This window comes from Salvelinus alpinus, chromosome 16, assembly GCF_045679555.1.
Source record: "Salvelinus alpinus chromosome 16, SLU_Salpinus.1, whole genome shotgun sequence".
NCBI classification, from domain to species: Eukaryota; Metazoa; Chordata; class Actinopteri; order Salmoniformes; family Salmonidae; genus Salvelinus; species Salvelinus alpinus.
The window spans coordinates 19125209-19149452 of record NC_092101.1 but is presented as its reverse complement, the minus strand read 5'-3'; the positions used below and the strand labels follow the sequence as shown (position 1 = coordinate 19149452).

General features: G+C 40.9%; 1 protein-coding gene across 4 annotated transcripts in view; it reads left to right on the top strand.

Moving 5' to 3' along the window:
- The window catches only part of LOC139541050 (guanine nucleotide-binding protein subunit alpha-11), a 114445-nt gene that overhangs the window by 42067 nt on the left and 48134 nt on the right, over nt 1-24244 (top strand). For 2 of the 4 annotated variants that reach the window (XM_071345225.1, XM_071345226.1), the window contains exons 3-5: nt 5419-5573; nt 10247-10375; nt 14715-14844. In XM_071345225.1, coding sequence (XP_071201326.1) covers nt 5419-5573; nt 10247-10375; nt 14715-14844 — 414 coding nt within the window. Of the gene's footprint in view, nt 1-5418; nt 5574-9692; nt 9822-10246; nt 10376-14714; nt 14845-23412; nt 23567-24244 lie in introns of all 4 variants that reach the window. The other 2 variants (XM_071345229.1, XM_071345227.1) reach the window with 2 other exon arrangements.

Below are 24244 nucleotides of genomic sequence, written 5' to 3'. Positions count from 1 at the left end.
ACTAGTCACATAATCAGTTGCGTGGACTCACTCTGCAATAATAGTGTTTAACATGATTTTGAATGGATACTTTATCTCTGTACCCACACACATACAATTATCTAAGGTCCTTCAGTCAAGCAGTGAATTTCAAACACAGATTCAGCCACAAAAGACCAGGGAGGTTTTCCAATGCCTCCTAAAGAAGGGACCTATTGGTAGATGGGTATACATAAACAAAGAAGCCATTGAATATCCCTTTTTAGCATGGCAAAGTTATTAATCACTCTTTGGATAATGTATCAATACACCCAGTCACTTCAAAGATACATGTGTCCTCCCTAATTCAGTTGCTGGAGAGAATGGAACTGCTCAGGGATTTCACCATGAGGCCAATGGTGACTTTAAAACAGTTACAGAGTTGAATGGCTGTGATGGGAGAACTGGGGATGGATCAACAACATTGTAGTTACTCCACAATACTATATTTAAAAGAAGGATACAAATATTCCAAAATATGCATTGTGTTTGCGACAAGGCACTAAAGTAATACTGCAAAAAATGTTGCAAAGCAATTCACTTTTTGTTCCTGAATACAAAGTGTTATGTTTAGGGCAAATCCAATACATTACTGAGTACCACTCTCCATATTTTCAAGCATAGTGGTGGCTGCATCATTTAATGGGTATGCTTGTAAGCGTTAAGGACTGGGGAGTTTTTCAGGATAAAAAAAAACGGGATGGAGCTAAGCACAGGCAAAATCCTAGACGAAAACCTGGTTCCGTCTGCTTTCCACCAGACACTGTGAGATGAATTCACCTTTCAGCAGGACAATAACCTAAAACACAAGGCCAAATCTACACTGGAGTTACTTACCAAGAAGACAGTGAATGTTCCTGATTGGCCTAGTTAGTGTTCACTTAAATCTACTTCAAAATCTATGGAAAGACCTGAAAAAAGGGTCTAGCAGTGATCAACAACTAATTGGACAAAGCTCGAAGAATTTTGAAAAGAATAGTGTTGCACAATCCAGGTGTGGGAAACCTTTACTTACCCAGAAAGACGCACAGCTGTAATCGCTGCCAAAGTGTTGACTCAGGGATGTGAATACTTATGTAAATTAGATATTTCAGTATTTCATTTTCAATACCTTTGCAAAAATTTCTAAATACATGTTTCCACTTTGTCATTATGGGGTATTGTGTTTAGAAGGGTAAGAAATTAAGTTAATCCATTTTGAATTCAGGCTGTAACACAATAGGGATTAAGACGAGGGGTATGAATACTTTCTGAATGGACTGTAAATGTATATCTAATCATTTGCCTATTTTTGTTCATATCTAATCAGAACTAGCAGCACGGGAATAGCCATATTTCCCACTGGGTAAAAGACTAGTGGGGTTTTGCAATCCCTCCTTGGGTTAATCTAATTGTGTTCCGACCGGCTAACTTCTCTTTCTGGAACTCAGAGAAAGAAACACACACTGAGCAAGCGAAACACATGCAGGCCGCTGGTGATGCCAATCAGGGTTAAGTGCGTTGCTCAAAGGCACATTGACACATTTTCTCACCTTGCCGGCTATGGTATACGAACCAGCGAATTTTCCAGTGTCATGACGTGGCCCTTTCTGGGTATAGATCATGGCACCCCCCCTCTCTCACACACTCACTCACAGATTCTGTTATCTCAGGTCATAAATTCCTGGAGGAGACTCTCTTCCTCCTGGCCATGCAGAAAGAGACGCATAGAGAGAACAAAGGATTTCACATGGCGAACTCCTAAATCCCCAAAATGGGGATTTGATACAAAATGTCCACATAAGGGACGGGTATGACGAGTGTGTTTCATTTGGTGACCTCAGAGGACAGGAAACACGCATAACTTCTCTAGGGTAGGGGGCAGCATTCGGAATTTTGGATGAAAAGCATGCCAAAATTAAACTGCCAGCTACTCATCCCCAGAAGATAAGATATGCATATTATTAGTAGATTTGGATAGAAAACACTCTGAAGTTTCTAATACTGTTTGAATCATGTCTGTGAGTATAACAGAACTTATTTAGCAGGCGAAACCCCGAGGACAAACCATTCAGATTTTTTTGTTGTTGAGGTCACTCTCTTTTCAATGGATTTTCATTGGGAATCCAGATTTCTAAGGGACCTTCTTGCAGTTCCTACCGCTTCCACTGGATGTCAGTCTTTAGAAATTGGTTGAAGTTATTCCTTTGTGTAATGAAGAAGTACGGCCATCTTGAACGAGGGTCACTCGAAGTATCCTGTTTGTTAGAGGCGCGTGACCAGAAAGCTAGCTACAGTTTGTTTTAATCCTGTATTGAACACAGATCATCCCATCTTCAATTTTATCGATTATTTACGTTAAATACCTAAAGTTGTATTACAACTACAAGTAGTTTGGAATGTTTTGGCAAAGTTTACAGGTAACCTTTGAGATATTTTGTAGTCACGTTTCACAAGTTGGAACCGTTGTTTTTCTGGATCAAACGCGCCAAATAAATGGACATTTTGGATATATATCAACGGAATTAATCGAACAAAAGGACCATTTGTGACGTTTATGGGACATATTGGAGTGCCAAAAACAGAAGCTCGTCAAAGGTAAGGCATGAATTTTATTTTTATTTCTGCGTTTTGTCACGCCTGCAGGGTTGAAATATGCTTCTCTCTCTTTGTTTACTATGGTGCTAACTCAGATAATAGCATAGTTTGCTTTCGCCGAAAAGCCCATTTGAATTCTGATATGTTGGCTGGATTCACAACCAGTGTAGCTTTAATTTGGTATCTTTCATGTGTGATTTAATGAAAGTTAGATTTTTATAGTAATTTATTTGAATTTGGCACTCTGCATTTTCTCTGGCTTTTGGCCAAGTGAGACAGTAGCGTCCCGCCTAAACTCAGATTTTTGGATATAAATATGAACTTTACCGAACAAAACATACATGTATTGTGTAACATGAAGTCCTATGAGTGTCATCTGATGAAGATCATCAAAGGTTAGTGATTCATTTTATCTCTTTCTGCTTTTTGTTACTCCTCTCTTTGGCTGGAAAAATGGCTGTCTTTTTCTGTGACTTGGCTCTGACCTAACATAATCGTTTGGTGTGCTTTTGTCGTAAAAACTTTTTGAAATTGGATACTGTGGCTGGATTTACAACAAGTGTATGTTTGAGGAATTTAAATGTTTGAGGAATTTAAATTATGGGATTTCTGTTTTGAATTTGGCGCCCTGCAGTTTCACTGGCTGTTGACGAGGTGGGACGCTAGGGTCCCACATACCCTAGAGAAGTTAACTATATCTCTGATTATGTACATTTCTCAATTATGGGGTTTGCATCTAATTCTTGTATAAAATGAATGAGTAAAGATGAAACTATTTGTGAAATGATATAAGGTGATGTTAAACCTTTAATGAAAGAGAATTGTATTCCCTTTGAAGTTTAACTAAGTCATTGGCCCTCCCCCGTGAGCACAGACATGATCTGGCGTCATTTACTATTGTTACGTCTAAAACCCCCTCCTGAGGAAATCCTCTTCAGACCACGCGTACCATAGACACCGAGGGGGCAAAGGTTGAGTTTAGACCACAAAACCCTCAGTATAAGCTAAGGTTGAAATGGTTGTTTAATTCCTAACCATACCACGTGGAGCATTGGCTACACGGCTGGAAATGGTTGACTATCGATCCCTACAGAATAAGAGCAAATCTTAGATTATAATTACTAGTCTGCAGCTAGAAATGTTTGTCAACCTGGGATGTGAAGACCGACAACCGCCGAAATACCTATTCTATGAGAACATTTCGGAATGGTACTCTGAAGTATCCATTCTAACCACAAAATACTTTGATCTTCAGGGAAGCAGAGAGAGAGACTCGGATGAACTCTCCAAAAGAAGGATTGACGATTCTAACAGATCACGACGACACAGTCGGCGTAAATATATATTGATTGCAACTATTCCCGAATGAGTGAGCGTTCATGTGCAAAGGATTAGCATTTCAATTAATATAATTATCAACTGTGTAGTGACTCCTTTTGTCTTTCCTGCCCTTTATCCACCAAGCCGTCATATCGGCTTAGCCCACTAGGGAACCTCCCCTATCATTTCCTTGTAACCCTAACATTTGTTTGTTTATGCATTTCTGTGATTGGTTAGTTAGTAAATAAATGATTAAACCAATTTGGTGTATGGATGATTTATAGTAAAGGCTAGGTTCGTGCAGATAACCAACAATTTACGACGTTTGGAATGAGACTAACGTGAGGTAAAGAATAATTCATTAATAAGAAGACTAATTGATCAGATATTAAAATATCGGAAGAGTTATATTAGGAAAATTATAACTTTTTAAATCGGAAGATTTTCCTTGGTGCCCCGACTTCCTAGTTAATTACATTTACATGATTAGTTTAATCACGTAATAATAATTACAGAGAATTGATTTGATAAAATAACTGTCTTTAATGATGCCAAAGACGATACCAGGGATTAGTTGTCGTGCTTTCGAGAACACAATCATAGCGAGCTAGCAAGGGACGGAGGGGAGGGGCACTGTATAGGCAGGTCGGCCAGCATGCAGAACCGTGCACTAGGCCTATCGGTTGACAATCAAAAGCTGTATCTCTCAATGGAATGCTGTATCGCACAATTTCTTGGCTTGCAATGTCTCGCAACTTCCGTAAAACAGGGGCTAGGATATTCTACACGCAACAGACCAAAGACTGAACACACACTTGCATCATTAGCAAAGCGAGAGAGCATGTGAATCAGTGTGACTGAGGAAAAGGGGGCATGCAGAAAGAACCATGTCTTGGTAATCTGTATCTTGCAATGTATTTGTCTTGCATGCCTCGCAAATTCACCAGAGAGGCGTAGGCCATGAATACTCCACCAAAATTAGCTACAGACTACTAACTTCTGGCATTGTCTGAATTCCCATCCACTCATAGGACAGCTAACTGGCAAATGTTATTGGCTGGCAATCTCAGCATTGAATTGTCCAGCCACATCTTATATGTCTGCATCATCAAATGCAAACCAAATACACCATAAAAGTGCTGTAAACAATGCCATAAAACATAATGGACTGTACTCCAAAATGTTCTGTCCTGGTAAGGATGCTAAATCACTGCTTAGGAGAAGCCTGGATGTTTCGACTGAAAGACTAGTCTGTCTAGCCCTAAATCATATCGAGAACATTCTGTCAGTATAACATAACCTTATCTTCCCTTAACATCACTGTTGAAGCAAAGAATAGGAAATTATATGTCCCAACTTGTACTGTATACTTTCGATCTGAATAAAGATATTACTATATTATTGTGGAATACTGTTACAGTAAATGTGGGTGACGCTTTCCGCCATCCACCATTCCTTCCGTGTTTCTGACCTGTTGTCATCTTTCCCCTGTTCCTCCCTCAGTCCAACGCACTGCTGGTGCGCGAGGTGGACGTGGAGAAGGTGTGTTCTTTTGAACAGCCCTACATCAGTGCAATAAAGATGCTGTGGACAGACCCTGGCATCCAGGAGGCCTATGACCGTAGGCGTGAATATCAGCTCTCGGACTCCACCAAATAGTAAGTCTACTCCTGGCATACACACAGCTGCTACAGTGGTTTGAGAAGAGTTAGAACGAGAGAGATTGAAAATGTTTTTATTTATTTTTAAGTTGAGTTATCACAGTAGTGAATATCATCTGTCTGATAAATACAGTGCCTTGCAAAAGTATTCACCCCCTTGGCGGTTTTCCTCTTGTATTACAAACTGTAATTTGAATGGATTTTTATTTGGATTTTATGTAATGGACATATACAAAATAGTTCAAATTGGTGAGGTGAAATGACAACAATAAAATAAATAAAATAAAATAAAAACTGAAAAGTGTTGCGTGCATATTTATTCACCCCCTTTGCTATGAAGCCCCTAAATAAGATCTGGTGCAAGCAATTACCTTCAGAAGTCACATAATTAGTTAGATTGTACACAGGTGGACTTTATTTAAGTGTCACATGATCTCAGTATATATACACCAGTTCCGAAAGGCCCCATAGTCTGCAACACCACCAAGCAAGGGGCACCACCAAGCAAGGGGCACCACCAAGCAAGGGGCACCACCAAGCAAGCGGCACCCATGAAGATCAAGGACCTCTCCAAAACAGGTCAGGGACAAAGTTGTGGAGAAGTACAGATCAGGGTTGGGCTATAAAAAAATCTCAAACTTTGAACATCCCACGGCGCACCATTAAATCCATTATTAAAAAATGGAAAGAATATGGCAACACAACAAACCTGCCAAGTGAGGGCTGCCCACCAAAACTCACAGACCAGGCAAGGAGGGCATTAATCAGAGGCAACAAAGAGACCAAAGATAACCCTGAAGGAGCTGCAAAGCTCCACAGTGGAGATTGGTTTATCTGTCCATAGGACCACTTTAAGCTGTACACTCCACAGAGCTGGGCTTTACGGAAAAGTGGCCAGAAAAAAAGCAATTTCTCAAAGAAAAAAAATAAGCAAACACGTTTGGTGTTTGCCAAAAGGCTTGTGGGAGACTCCCCAAACAACATATGGAAGAAGGTACTCTGGTCAGAAGAAACAAAAATGTCGCTTTTTGCCCATAAAGGAAAACGCTATGTCTGGTGCAGACCCAGCACCTCTCATCACCCCGAGAATACCATCCCCACAGTGAAGCATGGTGGTGGCACCAGCATGCTGTGGGGATGTTTTTCATTGGCAGGGACTGGGAAACTGGTCAGAATTGAAGGAATGATGGATGGCGTTAAATACATGGAAAATCTTGAGGGAAACCTGTTTGTCCCAGTCTCAAATCTCTGGAAGACAGAGGTTCGCCTTCCAGCAGGACAATGACCCTAAGCATACTGCTAAAGCAACACTTGAGTGGTTTAAGGGGAAACATTTAAATGTCTTGGAATGGCCTTGTTAAAGCCCAGACTTCCATCCAATTGAGAATCTGTGGTATGATTTTAAAGATTACTGTACACCAGGAGAACCCATCCAACTTGAAGGATCTGGAGCAGTTTTGCCTTGAAGAATGAGCAAAAATCCCAGTGGCTAGATGTGCCAAGCTTATAGAGACATACCCCAAGAGACTTGCAGCTGTAATTGCTGCAAAAGGTGACTCTACAATGTATTGACTTTAGGGGGTTAATAGTTATGCACACAAGTTTTCTGTGTTTTTGTCTCATTTCTTGCTTATTTCTCAAGAAAAAATATTTTGCGTTTTCAAAGTGTTGTGTAAATCAAATGATACAACCCCCCCAAAAAATATATTTTAATTTCAGGTTGTAAGGCAACAAAATAGGAAAAATGCCAAGGGGGGTGAATACTTTCGCAAGCCACTGTAGTGGGTCGAGAAATTGAAAGTGAGGGAGACAGAAAAACAATGAGAGATGGAAAGAGAGAACAGACGGCAACATTTCTCATCCTGCTCCACCTTAGTTCTATTTGAACTAACCTATGGAGGCCCAAGTGCCATGTTTGTTATGTAGATGTAGGTCAGGATTTATTCAGCCCTAAAAGGCAAAGTAAGTAAAATGACTCACAGTCAATGTAGTGATTAGACTACTCTATATTTGTATGACTCTGAAAATGTTATCAGGAGTCAGGACTGTAAAAATGAACCCAAATGTTTTTTTACAAGTACCATTTTAGGATGTTATGTTACTTGACCCTAAAGACGTGTGATTTAACTGTCATGTTTTTAGCTACTAGTCATCTTCCGTTTAACATTTTCTCCCCAAACTACGATTAGTGGTGATTGTTACAAACCAAAACTGCCTATTGTTAGTTCATGGAGGAGTACATTACCTGCCAGGTTACTTGATAGTGTTATCAGGTCTTGTCTTTATTCAGCTTCATCACACTGTGAACTATGAACCTGAGTGCCAATCTGTCTGCTCTAGCCAGCTTAATGTTGTTATGGCAAGGCAGCCATGTAGCCTTGTTGAATGCAGAAACGGTCTGGCACCTAGGCTTGTGTGAAGTATTATAGCTACTAACACAGTTTGTTTAGAAATGTATGTGTACAGTGCATACGGAAAGTATTCAGACCCCTTGACTTTTTCTGCATTTTGTTACGTTACAGCCTTAATCTAAAATGGATTTAAAAAATGTTTTCCTCATTAATCTATACACAATACCCCATAATGACAACGCAAAAATGTGTTTTTAGAAGTTTTTGCAAATATAAATTTAAAAAAATGAAATAATAACATTTACATAAGTATTCAGACCCTTTACTCAGTACTTTATTGAAGCACCTTGGGCAGCGATTACAGCCTTGAGTCTTCTTTGGTATGATGCTACAAGCTTTGCACATATGTATTTGGGGAGTTACTCCCATTCTTCTCTGTAGATTCTCTTAAGCTCTGTCAGGTTTGATGTGGAGCGTTGCTACACGGCTCTTTTCAGGTCTCTCCAGAGATGTTAGATCGGGTTCAAGTCCGGGCTCTGGCTGGGCAACTCAAGGACATTCAGAGACTTGTTCTAAAGCCACTCCTGTGTTGTCTTGGCTGTGTGCTTAGGGTCATTGACTTGTTGGAAGATTAACCTTCTCCCTAGTCTGAGGTCCTGAGTGCTCTGGAGTAAGTTTTCATCAAGGATCTTTCTACTTCCCTCAATCCTGACAAGTCTCCCAGTCCCTGCTGCTGAAAAACATCCCCACAACATGCTGCCACCACCATGCTACACCGTAGGGATGGTGACAGGTTTCCTCCAGACGTGGCGCTTAGGGTTCAATCTTGGTTTCATCAACCAGAGAATCTTGTTTTCTCATGGTCTGAGAGCCTTTAGGTGTCTTTTTTCAAACTCCAAGTGGGCTGTTGTGCTGTTTACTTAGGAGTCGCTTCCATCTGGCCACTCTACCATAAAGGCCTGTTTTGGTGGAGTGCTGCAGTGATGGTTGTCCTTCTGGAAGGCTCTTCCATCTCCACAGAGGAACTCTGTCAGAGTGACCATCGGGTTATTGGTCACCTCCCTGACCAATGCCCTTCTCAAACGATTGCTCAGTTTGGCCGGGTGGCCAGCTCTAGGAAGAGTCTTGGTGGTTCCAAACTTCTTCCATTTAAGATTGGAGGCCACTGTTCTTGTGGACCTTTAATGCTGCAGACATTTTTGGTACCCTTCCCCAGACCTGTTCCTCGACACAATCCTGTCTCAGAGCTCTACAGGACAATTCCTTTGACCTTATGGCTTGGTTTTTGCTCTGACATGCACTGTCAGCTGTGGGACCTTTATAAAGACAGGTGTGTGCGCCTTTCCAAATTATGTCCAATCAATTGAATTTACCGCAGGTGGACTCCAAGTTGTAGAAACATCTCAAGGATGATCACTGGAAACAGGATGCACATGAGCTCAATTTCGAGTCTCATAGCAAAGGGTCTGAATACTTATGTAAAGGTATTTCTGTTTTTTATTTTTAATACATTTGCCAAAATTTCTAAACCTGTTTTCGCTTAGTTATTATGGGGAATTGTGTGTATATTGAGGAAAATGTGTAATTTCATTCATTTTAGAATAAGGCTGTAATGTAACAAAATGTGGAAAAAGTCTGAATTTGCTGTGTGTAGTTCTGTGTGCATGAGAAAGAGATGGTGTGTATGCCTGTTTGTATGCATGTGTGCAGGTGATTTGTGCAGCATCAGGCACACACGTGTGATGTGTCCCACTTCATTCCACAGTTACCTTACAGATTTAGAGCGAATAGTGACCGCGGGGTACGTGCCCACTCAGCAGGATGTGCTGCGGGTTCGAGTGCCCACTACTGGCATCATTGAGTACCCTTTTGACCTGGAGAATGTAATCTTCAGGTACTGGTGTGAAGTGCTGCCTCTACCTCGCCACTGTACTGTCTACACCGCCTGCCACTGCTGCTGGCTGCACAGCCCTGGGTCATGGTAGCACACTCTCTGAGACTCCTAACTCACGATCAGCAGCTCTGAGGTTGTCTGAGGACAGAGAACAAATCACAACTACAACCAAAAATTGAGAAAGATGGGAGGGTCTTTAGTCCAGGTCTTATTGGACATCCGGACTGCCTCAATTTGAACCCAATAGAATTAAGGTGCAAAGGGAAAAGTTATGGTAAAATCTGTACTAACATTCTGAGAGATGGTGGGTGCTAGAGGTGGCAGGTGAAGTGTCAACCCCCAGGGCTCTCAGGAATGGGTTCTCCCGTCATGCTTCACTCTCTCTTTTTTGTCGATCCTGCCTTTCTCTCTCTCCCCGTCTCTAGCTATCTAAGCGATCTGGATCGTATTGCCGAACCAAACTATCTACCAACCCAACAAGATGTGCTTAGGGTTCGCATCCCCACCACAGGGATCATTGAATACCCTTTCGACTTGCAAAGCATCATTTTCAGGTAGAAAGACATTCACACTTTTACTAACTCCCCTACCTACCTAAGTGTTTTGTTTTCCTGATGAAATAACTAATTGTTTCAATATTCATGTTGACTGCGTTGTGTGATCACATCTGAGAACATTGACCACTCTATGTGCTATTGATTGTATGACTGGAGATCATCCTCTCCCTCACAAGATCAACATAAACAAATATCACCTGCTGCTTCATTTCATTCCTCAATGTTGCTTTGATCTCCAGTTTTTACCCTCCCATCATAGTCTCAGGCCCATCAAGTCTTCTCAACTGTTGCTATGTGATCCTCAAGATGTACACTGAATGACACCTCAGCCCCTTGCTTTGAATGGTACAATACTGGATGAAGTAGAATGATGAGCTAAATGTCAGCTAGTCATCTGAAGCATTAGTCATAACAGGGATGTTGAGAAACCGTTTACTCCAGGACTGTAACTAGTCTGCTATCAATATGACAACCAGCCATTCTGCCTATTACTGTCGTCTGGGCCAGGACAGAAAAGTAGAGGGGAGGTGGGAGTCCTCCTGGATGTGGCCAGGGGAAGAGACTGATCACTGGGCACCATGGTGTAGATTGTCTCCCTCCTCCTCAAAGAGAATGACGTTGAGGAGATTGAGAGATGGATCCGGTGAACGGGAGCGATTTACAAAAGTGTGCAAATCAATAGGAAGCCAGCATGTTAGCCCCTCCTACATGCGCGGCAGCGCTAGAAATAACTCCCAGGCTCAGAATGAGGTTGGACTCAAGATGATCTCTCCATCCTACTGCTGCTACTGGATGGATGATTAGGCTGGGAATCACTACAGCAGTATTTAAGGACATGCAGCATATATCATAAAATATTACAGAGATATTCAGGATTGGAGAGAGAACCCAGAGAATCTGCAATTAAATGTCATTGAGAATATTTAGCTAGTCAGATCGGTAGAGACTTGTGATGTAAGGAGCCCCTCTCCACCCCAACCCCTTGTGCGAGTGAGGGGGTGTGACACGCTACTTGCAGCAGCTGTACAAGGCAGGCGTTCATGAGGACAAACATGCATGTCTTTTGCGTTTGGCTGCAGCCCTTCCCTCTCTTAATTGCCTTTTGAAGTGGTTGAGAATGTAATTTCTCTGGGCTCATCCTCCATAGGAGAGCTTATCCTGCTAAGTAGGTCACTCATCCCTGCTACAGGAAAGGAGGTCAGCTGACGTGAAGGAGCTTAATTTTAGGCAGGCGCTCCTAGAGGCCCCCATTTATCAACGCCCCTCTTCTCACTTTGCAGCAGCGCCAGCCAGGGACAGACGGACGTAGAAAGAAACAAAGCCCTGATCCTCCTCTAATAACATGAATATTGGCTAATATTGTCTCTGTCCCATCAACAAAATCATTGCTGGAAAACAGGAGGATTTCTGAATTGATGGATCAGATTATTTATGGATGCAAAATTCAATCACATCCATGAAAGTAATGTTTGGAAAACAACTAGCGGAATTCCCAAATCCTTGCCTTCACTCTGTACTCCTGCTTGATCAGTGACGAGGGATCATGGCAGCCATCAGAGGTGCCCTCTGCTTTCCCACTTTTTCCGTCTCTCTATATTCTTTCCTTCCACATCTGTATCCTCTCCATCTCCCCTCTTATCCCCTCTCCTCGCCGCTGGCCTACCTCCCCACACTGCTGCTAGGCTTGTGCTCTGAATCTGAACAGTCACTGGCTGACTAGGTGCTGCTTCCAAGCGGGTGAATTCCTTGCCGATCTGGCCTCAATGGCACATCTGCATCCACTTAGCTGGGAATGGGCTGGAAGAGGGATATGGCTCTGCACAGTGCACATTTTTCTCTTTCCTTTTTGGTTCAACTTGGGCCATTTAACCCCTCCATGCACCTTTGATTTACTGTACTGCATGTTACATCAGTGCATAAGAAGTTATCAAACTGAATTGTTATTGAGTCGAGTTATTGACAGGATAATGCATGTTATATGTACAGTATATTTAATTCTCACATGTTAACATATAACTGCCCAACTGACAATCCTGAGGCCTCATTTATAAACCTTGCATCCATACAAAATATACCCCAAAATGTGCATGCGCCAGTTTTCATGCAGAAGTTGGCATTTATTTAAAAAAAAATACTTGACATGAATGTGCTCACCTCCCCGCAAACTTTAGGCCACTTTAGACCAAGCACATCTGCTAGTGGTGTAAGTATTTTGTGCAAATTGGGGATATGACGAGAAGCTTATTCATAGAAACAGATTAACAAGAATGCAACCATTCTTGTTTCAGATTTATTTTTGTCTAAAATAATTAGACATAGGAATCTTTAAAAAAATAAATAATAATCAATTCATAACCATTGCAGAATAGATGTCTCACCTTTTCTGGTAGTGATGGGTTTATGTTCCTGAAGGAGCTCTGGTAGTGATGGGTTTATGTTCCTGAAGGAGCTCTGGTAGTGATGGGTTTATGTTCCTGAAGGAGCTCTGGTAGTGATGGGTTTTTGTTCCTGAAGGAGCTCTGGTAGTGATGGGTTTATGTTCCTGAAGGAGCTCTGGTAGTGATGGGTTTATGTTCCTGAAGGAGCTCTGGTAGTGATGGGTTTATGTTCCTGAAGGAGCTCTGGTAGTGATGGGTTTATGTTCCTGTAGGAGCTCTGGTAGTGATGGGTTTATGTTCCTGAAGGAGCTCTGGTAGTGATGGGTTTTTGTTCCTGAAGGAGCTCTGGTAGTGATGGGTTTATGTTCCTGAAGGAGCTCTGGTAGTGATGGGTTTATGTTCCTGAAGGAGCTCTGGTAGTGATGGGTTTATGTTCCTGAAGGAGCTCTGGTAGTGATGGGTTTATGTTCCTGAAGGAGCTCTGGTAGTGATGGGTTTATGTTCCTGAAGGAGCTCTGGTAGTGATGGGTTTATGTTCCTGAAGGAGCTCTGGTAGTGATGGGTTTATGTTCCTGAAGGAGCTCTGGTAGTGATGGGTTTATGTTCCCGAAGGAGCCATAAAACAAATGACCATGTGCATCTCATTTAATTGGACCTCTAGTATCTAGTAAATAGGCTGACACTATGCATTTCAAGTTTTACAATATCATAGGCAGTGCGGTTTATAATACCGGTATATAGTTGAATTTAACAGCTGATATTTTACATTGAAGAAGGACTGTTTCAAGTTTGTCACACGCTCAAGTACATTGAAATGCATTTCTTGCTTGCTCTTTCCCAGAAATTCAGTAATGAATAGCAGTAGTAGGCCTATTATTAAAAAATGTGGAACAAAAACACGCGAAATACATCGAACTACTGTAAGTAATGTATTTATTTTTATTTTTTATTTTTTCTTGTAGCCTGCCCTACAATGTTTCAGAATTCGCGGGCAGTCCATCATATATTAAGGTTGCAAATGCAAAACATTTTTTAATTCAAACGTTCTGCTGACAAGTCCACAACAATTTGCCATTGTTTTCTCATTAAGAAATGGAGACAGTCCATTTCTAGATACAGCAAATTACTTATAAAAATTGAAACATTCTGCCAAGCCAGTAAATTGGCTTTTGTAAAATATTTGACACTATGGATAGGCTACAGTATTGCTGTGCGATATGAGCACGACATCATTGCCTATTTAATCTGAGTTTATACAAAGGCAGGACTTTGAAACCCAATCTATTGATAAACAAAATATTGAACAACATTTTGTATTTTGCATGCTATGGCCTAATGCCAATAGTTCCAAATTATACAGCAAATCAAGGGCATTATTTTCACCATAAATGGTGAATGGAGGTGTTTTCTAGACATGGTTTCAATGCTTGTTCACGCGCAAACAGTTTTACGACAGGTCGGATTTTATAACAGGAAATGCGTATGTATGGCGTGCGTTAAGTTTATAGAAATCAATATTTTTGTACATTTTGTGTGAAATATATGCAACCGTTATAAATGAGGGCTCTGACCAGAAAGGAACATAATGTTCACATGGTCATGTTTTCCAAATAGCCATGTGTTTGAATGCTTCTTTGCACTGTTGTTTTTTTGCATTATAAGTGCTGTTCTCAACTGTAGCTAAAATGCAGTAATTCCAAATGTAACAATCCTTTTAATTCCCTGATATCCATTATATGTTTGCTTTGTATGACAGTTAGCCATCCTCATTGCAAGATGTTGGGCATTATGAATCCTAAAAGATAACAGGACTAACTTAGTCTCCTTTACTTTGACCAATTGATTTAGTTAGATGCCGTAGTTCCCACCAATTTCTTTTTTTACATGGCATCAAAGCCTGAATTGAGCCTAATTTTGTATAATTCTCTGCCCTTCTCTCCATCCTCCTGTCCAATCAGGATGGTGGATGTAGGGGGTCAGAGGTCAGAGAGGAGGAAGTGGATCCACTGCTTTGAGAACGTCACGTCCATCATGTTCCTGGTGGCCCTCAGCGAGTATGACCAGGTCTTGGTGGAGTCTGACAACGAGGTGAGATGGAACGCGCACACACATTTCTTTAATGATCATAGATGAGTTCTGACTAATTTGAGGATGTGTCTGGCTATGTTGATACAGCATCTCAAGAGGGACAAACAAAGCAAATGTATTTTAAGGTAGTATGAGAGCACAGACGTTCACTTCGCCTAGCAGAGTTCTGATGAGAGCTAAACGAACCTACAGTACCAGTCAAAAGTTTGGAAACACCTACACATTCCAGGGTGTTTCGTTATTCTACAATGTAGAAAATAATTGCCTGGAAGTGTGTTGGGTCATTGTCCTGTTGAAAAAAACAAATGATAGTCCCTCTAAACTCATCAGACAAAAGGACAGATTCCCACTGGTCTAATGTCTATTACTTGTGTTTCTTGACCCAAGCAAGTCTCTTCTTCTTATTGGTGGCCTTTAGTTGTGATTTCTTTGCAGAAATTCGACCACGAAGGCCTGATTCACCCAGTCTCCTCCGAACAGTTGATGTTGAGATGTGACTGTTACTTGAACTCTGAAGCATTTATTTGGGCTGCAATTTCTGAGGCTGGTAACTCTAATGAACTTATCCTCTGCAACAGAGGTAATTCTGGGTCTTCCTTTCCTGTGGCGGTCCTCATTAGAGCCTGTTTCATCATAGCGTTTGATGGTTTTTGCGACTGCACTTGAAGAAACTTTAAAGGTTCTTGAAATTTTCCAGATTGACTGACCATGTCTCAAAGTAATGATGGACTGTCGTTTCTCTTTGCTTATTTTTGCTGGTCTTGCCATAACATGGACTTGGTCTTTTACCAAATAGGGCTATCTTCTGTATACCCATCCCTACCTTGTCACAACACAACTGATTGTCTCAAACGCATTAAGAAGGAAAGAAATTCCACAAATGAACTTTTAACAAGGCACACTTGTTAATTGAAATGCATTCCAGGTGACTACCTCATGAAGCTAGTTGAGAGAATGCCAAGAGTGTGCAAAGCTGTCGTCAAGGCAAAGGGTGGCTACTTTGTAGAATCTCAAATATAAAATATATTTTGATTTGTTAAACACATGATTCCATATGTGTTATTTCATAGTTTTGATGTCTTCACTATTATTCTACAATGTAGAAAATAGAAAAACTATGATATGATCAGGCTGTTTAGTCATCGGAGGGAGCTGGTTTGGAACAACAAACGAGTTTCATACAGCAATGGGCTACAGGCAGAGCAAAGCGGAGTATCAGGTAGGGTAGAGGCATCCACACCCTCGTGCTCTGCTCTCAACACTGGATCTAGCTGATCTGACAGTAAACATGTCACAGGAGCAGCAGAGCAGGCCCTCCTCCTTACACATAGACTGGATGCGTTTCTCTGCTAGGGAGAATGTGATTAAATAATGGTGCCAAAGATCTGCTCTCACAGACTTAAACTTACACAGTTAATGCACAGTTAACCCTAAGATTGCACATTACTCCACCAATTATGCATTTTTCAACTCTATATTTCTTGAACTTTTTGGAGAATGGGGGATGGGAGTAATAAATCTAATCACCACCCCACCTTTATTTCCTATAAATGGCACCTATAATGCAGTATTCATTGTCACTAGTGGAGGTTAGATCTGAAGGATTTGTTGCCATAGAAATGTACCTGGCTAAAAGGTGAGCCACTTTCGTGGTACTGGTTATCCGAAGTTGTTTTCAGAGTTGACCGAAGTTACCTTGCTAACTCCTCAAACTAAATTCCCATTATAGGGCTCTGAACTAACCACTTAGGGCCAACTTCATTTATGAAATCAGATTCCCTCCTGGCAAAGATTGTCATCATCCCCTTCATTTGAGGAAGATGACTGTTTAAATATAATAAAATGTTTTTGGGGGGATTAAAATATCTATCACATTAGGCATTTAGTAATGACCGAATGCATTTGAAACGTGCACAGTAAAACTTTTCTTTGACTTAATACAGTTCTTTTATCCATAGGAGTGGATACAAATGTGCTTGTATACACCAAATCACACCAAAGACTGCATGACGATAAGTAATAAAATAAAGACAGCACTTCTAAAAGCTGACGATAAGTAATAAAATAAAGACCGCACTTCTAAAAGCCTGTTTCACACCATATAGCCTGCTGAATTTGCAAGATAACTTTCATTTTGATTTCGGCACAAATGGAAAAAGTGGCACTGACTCGCCCATGGCTTGATTATTTTAGCATTTTCTCCAGTGTTGCCAACTTAGCGACTTTGTCGCTATATTTAGCAAGTATTCAGACCCCTCTAGCGACAAATTTTCAAAAAAGTGACTAGCGACAAATGTAGCAACTTTTTCTGGTTTTATTGGAGACTTTTGGAGACTGACGTGAAAGCACGTATCGTCTTACTCTTCTCAACGAGCAGCGGGTGCTGCCGTGAGCCCCACCCCGTCCCAAAGTACTCACAGGCGGCCCAGTCCCTCCCAGCTGCAGTCAGAGCAGGAGATGTTCACCCCTCCGCGTTCAGACTGCAAATGAATCGCGCATGCGGGAAGCCGCAGCTGGATGTTCCCACCCTGGCTTACATTTAAAAAAATACCTATAAACCTGAATTAGGGCCAGACTAGTTACCATAATTTTCTCACATTGCCATTGACAGTTTTTTCTATTATCTCTTTTTGGTCTCCGTTACATTTACATTTAAGTCATTTAGCAGACGCTCTTATCCAGAGCGACTTACAAATTGGTGCATTCACCTTATGATATCCAGTGGAACAACCACTTTACAATAGTGCATCTAACTCCTTCAAGGGGGGGGGGGGGGGGTTAGAAGGATTACTATATCCTATCCTAGGTATTCCTTAAAGAGGTGGGGTTTCAGGTGTCTCCGGAAGGTGGTGATTGACTCCGCTGACCTGGCGTCGTGAGGGAGTTTGTTCCACCATTGGGGTGCCAGAGCAGCGAACAGTTTTGACTGGGCTGAGCGGGAACTGTACTTCCTCAGAGGTAGGGAGGCGAGCAGGCCAGAGGTGGATGAACGCAGTGCCCTTGTTTGGGTGTAGGGCCTGATCAGAGCCTGAAGGTACGGAGGTGCCATTCCCCTCACAGCTCCGTAGGCAAGCACCATGGTCTTGTAGCGGATGCGAGCTTCAACTGGAAGCCAGTGGAGAGAGCGGAGGAGCGGGGTGACGTGAGAGAACTTGGGGAGGTTGAACACCAGACGGGCTGCAGCGTTCTGATTGTTAATGTAGATTGTATACAAAAATAAATGATGGTTAAAAATGTTCATGTTTTACTGTGACTTGTTGTAGGCTCCTAAGTGGACCATAAGGTTAAAAACAAACCAAATTAAGAAAACTAAACTAAAAAACAAAATAAATAAAATAAAAAACTATAACTCTGCCAGTGTCTCTTTTGGGTCACTTTTGCTGGTCCCAAGCCCGGATAAAGGAGGAGGGTTGGAATTGTGACATAAAAAAAAACAAGAATCGACAGAAGAAAGTTCATTTGTAGTTCTAAACATATTTAGGGTGTTTTTTACTCACTTTTTGTCTCTCCTACGATGTTATTCCTCTCTCCTACAGCGTCCGTCACAATTACATGCACATGGCCAATTATGCAAATTAGCTGATGACGTCATTAGCGACTTCTAGCAACTTTTAGGACAGCCAATAGCTACTTTCCTTACTGAGGAGTTGGCAACCCTGATTGTTACAATGGAGAGTTTGGCTTTCAACTAGCAATGTGCGACATGCACGCACAGTTAAAAGCCTGCTAGAGTTAGCGGCAGGCAGATGAGCAATGTCCACCGTCCTGACCTGGAATGTGAAGCTAACTGAAGCTGTCCAGCTTTATAAAAGCCTGAGTAGTTCTCGCTTGCTTCGTAGTATACCTATACCACTTAGAAGTTGTTTCTGATGAACACACGAGTTCCACTACCAGTAACCGTTGACAACCAGTCAGGAGGAGAAGAAAAATCTGTTGGAAGTGGAAACCAAGTGATCTAACTACTGAAGTTGTCCGGTGAGTGTAATTTATTATTCCAATAAACCTTAAATTGCATTAGCTAATTTATGCCTAGTTAGCAATATGTATGTTATGTTTTTTAGGATAGAGTGAAACACATTTTGTTGCTTTATCAGTTTCAATGAGTCAGAGCCGCTGGCTGGCTAGCTAGCTAACATTAGCTATCATATTTTTTGCAGGTAATGTAATAGCCCGCTAGCTAACTAATGATTTGTTGGATTTTTTAAACACTTGTATTTTTAGGTGAAGATATTGATTTATTTTAATACCAATATGCATGTCAATATGCTAGCATCACAGTTCAGTAGTGTTAGCATGTTAGCTAGCACAACAGCTAAGGTAGCAACAATATAAGCTGACTTGATATCAAAACAAAACTTAATTTTTGCAGAATACCCTTCCCCTATCCTGTGGTGTTGGAAGAGAATGCATCAACACCCAGGAAATGATTGTGGTGCTCTCACTCATAACACAATTTTTTTGTGATGAATGAGTGTATTGTCTTGAAGCTTGAAAAGGTAAGCAAATGCAAGTACTTTTCAAAAGAAATGTACTAGTAGCTCGCTCATGTTGATCGCTGTTCCTCTTTCTTTCTAGAAGCAGTCAGTTAGATTGAGGCCTTCAATTAAACTGAGGACAGAGAAATGTGTGCACCAGGTCAAGACTTGTTTCATGCATGGCCTTGATATAAGTTAATAATTCATTTTGGAAAAATGTGAATTGCCATATTAGGCATAACTCAATGTTATGTTTTCTTCTGACCAAGCCTTGTACATCTGAGTCAGGAAGAAGACCACTGGTTCTTGATGAAGTCCCCAGTCTAGAATAAAGATCTTAATTAGTTTAGTTTACATCAATTGTGTTGAGGCTTGGCTGGAGAAAAATCTCATACTGTAGCTGTCTAGGAATATTTGGCCACACATTTAAAAGGTAGATTTGGTAGGCCTAAATCCCAGTTTATGCTAGCTACATCGTTTGTTTATATAGCAGAAGGCAGAAACATGTTCCTTGCTGAAAACAAATATAGAATGCCAGTTTCAGTGAGAAGCATAGCAACATCAAGGCAATTTTGTAACAGTTTACCTGTTTTTCCAATGCCAAACCTGTCCGTTAGCCCGCTGACTCTACCTTTAAAGATGCCAAAATAGAGAGAACATCTTTCAACGTCTTAATGTTTTGTGTTTTCATTGCATGCGTTCAACAATTTGGACAAAGGACTTCTCCAAAGTTCACTCAAAAAGGAAATAGAACTGGGTTTGATTTTGTTTGTTTTCATTATTTATATTCTGTTCATTCTCTTTTAAACTTCTACTGGTTGAATGCTCATTGCTCACTTATCACTTGGTTAATGTAAATTCTGTAGTTGCCCCTTTAAACATCCTACGGTTAACATACCCATAGTGTTCACATTTGTCTCATGTAAATGTTGTAGCTACATAAAAAGATTAAATAAACAATTTGGGAAATATTCAGTCTTTGCTCTTCATTTACATTCTGATGATTTCAAGGTTAATATTGTACCATTGGAAACCAAGTGATCTAACTACCGAAGTTGTCTGGTGAGTGTAATTTATTAATTAAAATTTCCAATAAACTTTAAATTGCATTAGCTAATTTATGCCAAGTTAGCAATATGTATGTAATGTTTTATAGGATAGAGTGAAACATATTTTGTTGCTTTATCAGTTTCAATGAGTCAGAGCCGCTGGCTGGCTAGCTAGCTAACATTAGCTATCATATTTTTGCGCAGTTAATGTAATAGCCCGCTAGCTAACTAATGATTTGTTGGATTTTTTAACACTTGTATTTTTAGGTGAAGATGTTGCTTTCTTTTAATATTAATGTTAATAATGTTTTCATTGTAAGATGGAAAAAGTTGTATTGGATAAATTATCTGTTGAAAGGATACTTCAGGATTTAGGCATTGAGGAATACTTCGGGATTTAGGCATTCAGGAATACTTCGGGATTTGGCATTGAGGCCCTTTATCTACTTCCCCAGGGTCAGATGAACTTGTGGATACCAATTATATGTCTGTGTCAAGAATAAAGGAAGCTAATGGTAGTTTTGCGAGTCAATGCTAACTAGCGTTAGTGCAATGACTGGAAGGCTATGGTATCTGCTAGCATGCCGTAGACTTCGTCATTATGCTAATGATAGTTAGCAATTGCACTAGCGCTATGTAGCAACTTCCTTCAAACTGCACGCAGAGACATAAATGGTATCCATGAGTTCGTCTGACTTGGGAAGTAGATAAAGAGCCTCATTGCTAAAATCCAGATGTATCCCTTTAACTAAACATGTATTCAATGTATTTTCTCTGTGGGAAGCAAGTTCATTTAAAGTTATATATCTGGTTTATGTAGATCAGACATTGTAATATTGTTGATACTCAAAGTAACTAAAAACCTGATTTAATTTGCATATTCATAATCAGTTTCCAGAAAATTTGCAGCAAAATGTTTGCCACAAATTTCACAGAATTGTTTGCCAGAAGTTCACAAGTTGCCTCAAATCTTCTGCAAGTTTCTCACAAAACTAATTTGCATGTGAAAATTTGCAAATTGGCGAAACATTTGCCACAACTGTTTGCCAGAAGCCTGTTTTTTCAGAAAGGGTATGAATGTTCCACTTGACAGTATCATTACATTTTTATTGAGCAGTCATGCATTTCAAATGACACTGAATTGAGTGATATGCAGGCTGGATCCACTTTGTGGTGAAAGATGGACTGTTTTGTTTGAACTGCCATTGAAGATGCACTCCGAGATCTTAATCACAAGTTGGACATAACATTTCATACGAATTGAACGTAACATATCATATGAAATGGATGACCTACAGTACTACACAATGTGATGTAGTACACACAAAAGAGTGATGTTTTGGCATCCTGAGCACCATTTTCAAAACTATTGACTGAAATTATTTTTAAAAGTTCTGGCGCATCCGGATAAATCAACCAGTGTCTCTGAATAAGAGACTATATATATACCAAAGTATGTGGACACCCCTTCAAATTAGTTGATTGGGCTATTTCAGCCATACCCGTTGCTGACAGGTGTATAAAATCGAGCACACAACCTTGCAATCTCCATAGACAAACATTGTCAGTAGAATGGCCTTACTGAAGAGCTCAGTGACTGTCAACGTGGCACCTTTCCAACAAGTCAGTCAAATTTCTGCCCTGCTAGAGCTGCCCTGGTCAACTGTAAGTGCTGTTATTGTGATGTGAAAACGTCTAGGAGCAACAACAGGTCAGCTGCAAAGTGGTAGGCCACACAAGCTCACAGAACAAGACTGCCGAGTGTGGAAGTACGTAGCCCGTAAAAATCGTCAGTTCGTCGGCAGCTTCATCAAAAGGGTTTCTATGGCCAAGCAGCCGCACACAAGCCTAAGCTCAGCATGTGCAATGCCAAGTGTCCGCTGGAGTGGTGTAAAGCTCGCTGCCATTGGACTCAGGAGCAGTGGTAACGCGTTCTCTGGAGTGATGAATCACGCTTTACCATCTGGCAGTCCGATGGACGAATCTGGGTTTGGTGGATGCCAGGAGAAAGCTACCTACCCGTATGCATAGTGCCAACTGTAAAGTTTGGTGGAGGAGAAATAATGGTCTGGGGCTGTTTTTCATGGTTCGGGCTAGGCTCCTTAGTTCCAGTGAAGGGAAATCTTAACGCTGCAGCATAAAATGACAGTCTAGACGATTCTTCCAACTTTGTGGCAATAGTTTGGGGAAGGCCCTTTCCTGTTTCAGCATGACAATGCCCCCGTGCACAAACCGAGGTCCATGCAGAAACGGTTTATTGAGATTGATGTGAAAAACTTGACTGGCCTGCACAGAGCCCTGACCTCAACCCTTTCGAACACCTTTGGGATGAATTGCAAGCCAGGCCTAATCGCCCAACATCAGTGCCCAACCTCACTAATGTTCTTGTGGCTGAATGAAAGCAAGTCCCCCACATCAACTTTCCAACATCTAGTGGAAACCCTTCCCAGAGGATTGGAGGCTGTTATAGCCGCAAATGGGGGACCAACTTTGTATTAATGCCCATGATTTTGGAATGAGACGTTCGACGAGCACATACTTTTGGTCGTGTAGTGTATGCGCTCATAAATTACATAAACGCATCCATATGTGGATTCTGGATACTGAAATAGTGGTATGCAGGGCAGTTGTTGCACATTTTCACAATGGAAAAAATGCTAGGCCAAGCTGGAATAATTTCTCTGCCAGAAGGATTGTTTCTTTATAGGAAAATATAATTTACTGTCAAGTTTTAGGGCCAATGGATGACATTGGAAGGAATAAATTGGTTGATTTTAGAGAAACAAAATGCTAATGATTAGCATATTTTCAAATTATTTTGCATGACGTAGAAGAAAAACATATGTTTGTTTTTCATTAAAACCTGTCTGATTGGTCTCATTTATCATGTTGGTCAGTATTTGTCCACACATTTTTATATAACAAGTAAAAAGCCCTCATTGTGCAAATGTGTAGGTTCCAGAGGTTGTACATCTGTTAAAATGTTCTGACCATTCCCCTTTTCTGTCTGTCCTGATCCCTCTCCCCTTCCTTTTCTTTGTCAGAATCGGATGGAGGAGAGTAAGGCTTTGTTCCGGACCATCATCACATATCCCTGGTTCCAGAACTCCTCAGTCATCCTGTTCCTCAACAAGAAGGACCTCTTAGAGGAGAAGATAATCTACTCCCACCTGGTCGACTACTTCCCTGAGTTTGATGGTAAACTACTCTTTACCTTTATCCTATCTACTAACTCGCTGCACTGGCCAATGTGGGCATGTCCAGTACCATGGCAGTTACTAAGGCAAATTGTCAAATATAATGCATATTATAGTCATTTCTGTATTGTAACATTGTTAATTTTAAAACATTTTTAAGTCTTTAGGTAAGGTGGCACGAACATGTGCCTGAATGATTTTTTGATTGTTTGTTAGTATGTAGGGACACCATGTGGCTAGACAATGAACTGCAATGCAAAACAAATTCACACGATCTATTAACCAAATGGGTAGAACATGCTTTACATTCTATAATTATTTTTGCATTTAAGTAATGGCAGGTAATCCAAGAAAGAAAACAATGTAGGCGGCCAGTACGATGCAGAAAAACTTCAGTAAGATATTTATAGGTAATATATACAGAGACTACATGTAAAAAGGGGCAGATAAGCCTATGGTACACTACATTACCAAAAGTATGTTGCTCGTCAAACTATAACAGCCTCCACTCTCCTGGATGGCTTGTTTCCATTCAGCCATGAGCATTAGTGAGGTCAGGCACTGATGTTGGGCGATTAGGCCTGGCTCGCAGTCGGCATTCCAATTAATCTCAAAGGTGTTTGATGGGGTTGAGGTCAGGGCTTTGTGCAGGCAAGTCAAGTTCTTCCACACTGATCTG